The following is a 4052-nucleotide window of genomic DNA, read 5'->3' as shown; positions in this document are numbered from 1 at the left end:
CGGTGCCTAGTGTGTTCACGTGCTGTAACAAACGCGCAAAAAGGCTAATAGATTTCCTTTATATTTTTAGAGCTATTTTAAGAAAAATAAGCTATTATAAGACTCTACTATAGCAGAGGTTATTAATAATAATACTCTTTGCTTTATCTAGCAGGATAATAAGGCTATTAGCACTATTTCAACTGCTTATAGCCTTTACAAGGCTAAGAATAAGGTTTAACGTACACAAAAATGCCTAAAAATAATGTCTAAAAATTAATAAATTCTACTACTTATTTTTAATAGTTAATTATTTAAAAAGCTCTTTATTCTAATAACTATTAATGACTATAACTATTATATAAAGGGCGTGGATTAAGCTAATTAATTATATATAAGCTTTATATACTATAGAAAGCAGAACTATTAAATATAATAGCCCTTATTTTTCTTCTTTATTAATATTACTTATACTAATGCTTATTTATTATAGAAATAAAGTAATAATATATAGAATTATAATAGCTATAAGATCTTTATAAGTACCTTATATAATTAATTACTATATTTAAATAATTTAAAGAAGGAAGAGCAAAAAGAAAAAAAGAAAGAACAATCCTATTCTTAACTTACAACAGTATTTTAGTGCTACTATAAACCTATACAACTCAAACAGCATAGCTAGTGCGAATAGGGAAAGCGTCATTCATCAGGCTGTTTGTATAAACAGTCAAATAAACGCAAATTTGGAACCAACATTACAGAATTAACTATTAACAGCGCTAACAAGGGTATTTTAGAAGGCTCCTTCACTCATCAAAGATGCAGTAAATGCCAGATTTGGCTCTGTATCAAAGGAGACTGCTGGCAACAGTATCACAGCTCAATTGAGGCCAATAGCTAGATAGAACAGTCTCAATTCGCCGAAAATAGACGTTTGTTGACGTTTTTGGACCCCTCATAATGATCGACAGCGCTAATAGGCACAAACTACACCCCTGTTCAGGGACGGAGGGGATAGGATGCTGCATACGGGAAGAGGGAACCCTAAAGGTAAGATTTCTGGTACCAAGGACAGGCACCAAGAAGGCTCCCGTTTCGAGAGGTTTCCTTTAAGGCTCAGAAGCTCATAAGCTGCAACTTAGCGCGGTAGTATACCAATGTCAACTGTTGAATGCCATATACCTTCAATGTTCGGGGCTGTCTCATCGAATTTCGAGCGGACAGACACGCCATACCAATGGTAGTATTCAATCCACCGAACGCCGGGACTCCCCCAAACCACTACCTATGCTCTTTCCAGTTCCAAGAATGAGAATCGTGGTACCAGACAAAGGGACCAACGAAATCAATACTGTAGTAGCAAGGCGGATAGTTGGTGGGAATTGGCCATCTGATTCAGCCTCGCGATAACCTATTCCACTATGCTTTAACCGAGCAAAAGGCGCCCGGAAGAGTGGCACAAGAACTTCCAATAGCCGGTTTCGTCCTAAGGAGATACAGAGCCGGGCCGTAACAAGTTGAGTCTGAAGACTAAAGCAACATTTCGCAACGAAGCTGCCGCCGGCATCCTTGCGACACTGTCCATGAGTCACGGGCCAAGCCCCTCAGGCTGAAGCGGATTATTGGTAAAAAACTGGCAGCTCGTTGACTTGAGCCTCGCTGGGTTAAAGTTAGGGAAGCAGACAGCAAGGCAAGCTTGGCTGCAGAGGAGAGAAACCGACCGAGGAGAATACATGATGGCAGAGCGAAAAGTGACCAGGGTGGAGAGGGATAAAAGAATAGAAGCAAGGGTTTCCTGGTCATTTGCCACTAGACAGCGGGTTGGGGGACATCTGATTGACTCTTTGGTAGCATCACAGCATCACAGCATCGCAGCATCGCAGCATCGCTTTGCTTAACTCGAGCTTGCAAGCCAAAAGCACCATTCTGTCAGTAGTAACATCGTACCTTTACCTGATTTACATTCGTCGATATAAATGAGGTATTTCGTACCTCTAAGCTCAATCCTTTGACCAGCGTGGATCACACATGCAGAGACATGAGCTGACCGTGCAGCAGAGATGACCCGCCAAAAGGTCTAAGTTGCAGACATCCCGACCGCGGGACACGGGATGGAAGGCTCGTACCAACCTTCTATCTTAGAGGGATCGAGCTGTGTACCAGGCCTGGGCAAGCAGAGGGGTGGGGTGAGATTGTCTTTGTCCTGGGTTGCTGAGATAGTTGAAGAGCAGAGGTTAAAGGTGTACTGCCATCATGCTGGCAAAGACACCATCTCTGTAGTCATCGAATGTAACTTTGTCGTATTAGTGTAGATTTGCGAACTGAAGAACAGAAATGAAGAGAAGTGATGTGATGCGGAGAAAGTTAGTTAAAGAAGTCTGGGCCAAGTTGGCAGCCATAAGCCATGTCATTCGTCTGGATGCAGGTCCGAACTTCAGTCCTGCAGTGCAGACGTGTTCGTCACTGTCACTGCATGTATTGCAGCAGCATGGGTCCTGCTTCTGCTTCTGCTTCTGCCTCGCACGGCTACGTCGACGATACACAAAGTCCCCTAACAGTCAAGTCGTTCGCCACCGCATCTGGTGGATCGAAGAGCAGCCTGGCATTTATATTGCCTCGCCCTTTTCTCGTCTCGACATCTGCTCGAAATGAGATGCTGAGATGCGAAGATGGGACGAGATCGGAGCGCGAATTCTACAAAACCTGCCAATGGTCCAAAAGCGAACATTCTTCTCTACCTGGCCAATAGGATTGCACCCGACGCAATCCTGCCACACGTCACGCTCGGCAGCAATTTCAACATCCGAGTCATTCGCAAGCAGAGGAGGCCAGAAGTGGTAAAGAAAGAGTCCAAATCATTCCCCGAGGTAGACATCTTCACCGAGACACGCTTTGCCATCTGGGAGGATGAATGCGGTCTCTTGGCCCAACAATCACATCAGCATGCAAGATGGGCGGATGTTCTGTTCGTGGAGATGGATGCAGACACAATATCAGCCATGCTGGCTGGCCTGGCATATGATACCGTCCTGAGTATTCTCCGCTGCTGGGATACCTCCAAGAGAGTGGTCATCCTGCCTGAGTTGAGCATTGATCAGTGGAAAAGCCCAATCTGGAAGAGGCAGGTGACCGAGATCCAGAGCAATTGGAAATGGATTCAGCTTCTTCGCCCAGCGCTCTGGGACATGGAAGATGACGGAGGGATCATCTCGGAGTCTGCGGCGGACTGGGTCTGGGACTGGCAAGGGCCAGAAGAAGTAGTCAGGGCCATCCAGACAGAGGCACAAAAGATCACCCACAGCGATCACACCAACACCCTATCCACCTACACATCGACCAACGACAAATTCCCGTCGACAAAGCGCAACCTTCGCAACAAGCGCAGTCCGACCCGACCTCGCTCTAGTCTACCACCTGAAATCTGGACGCTCATCTTCGAATACCTCGGCGACTGGGAATACGCCACCGCGCTCGGGATCTACACCACTCTGCCCACCCCTTACGAATGGCTCCCACATATCCCCAAATCCCCCTCTCACCCAGCCAGCCTCGAGTACACGCTCCTCACAGCGCCCTACTCCACCATCCGCACCACCCTGGACAACAACTCGTCCGCCCCCTCCACCCTCTCCCCGCTCGCCATCAAACAAGAGCGAAGAGCGTATGACTTGCATTGTTACATTCTATAGCTATTTGGCATTTAGCACCTCAGTGACTATGATTGGATATCCATATATCATACCTATTAACTGGGGAGGAATATCAGGGGGCATTGATATCATCGTCCTAAGACCTCCATCCGCACCACCCTGGACAACAACTCGTCCGCCCCCTCCACCCTCTCCCCGCCCGCCATCAAACTCATCTTCAAATTCTCCCTCACCCCGATCCTCAGCCACCTGGCCAGCCACCAAAAGGACATCTTCTGGACCTCGTTCGGCCTGGGCCTGATCCCCTACAAAGCGTCGGTGACGTACAACAACCCGACCATCCTCGAATGGTGGCGCAGCGAGCGCGCCATCCTGAAGAAGGAATACGGCACCGACTCCCTCGACGGCGCCAGCCGCGCC

General features: G+C 47.1%; 1 protein-coding gene across 1 annotated transcript; it reads left to right on the top strand.

Moving 5' to 3' along the window:
• Positions 1-2651: 2651 nt before the first annotated feature.
• On the top strand, positions 2652-3671 carry EPUS_09386 (uncharacterized protein; the record flags this gene model as incomplete). Its single annotated transcript, XM_007801772.1, has 1 exon — positions 2652-3671. The coding sequence occupies one exon, from the start codon at positions 2652-2654 to the stop codon at positions 3669-3671; it is 1020 nt and encodes a 339-aa protein (XP_007799963.1).
• Between the last annotated feature and the right edge of the window lie 381 nt (positions 3672-4052).

Source organism: Endocarpon pusillum (assembly GCF_000464535.1).
Source record: "Endocarpon pusillum Z07020 unplaced genomic scaffold scaffold1354, whole genome shotgun sequence".
Lineage (NCBI taxonomy): Eukaryota > Fungi > Ascomycota > Eurotiomycetes > Verrucariales > Verrucariaceae > Endocarpon > Endocarpon pusillum.
The sequence above is the reverse complement of the archived record's forward strand: the minus strand, read 5'-3'. Positions and strand labels throughout refer to the sequence as shown.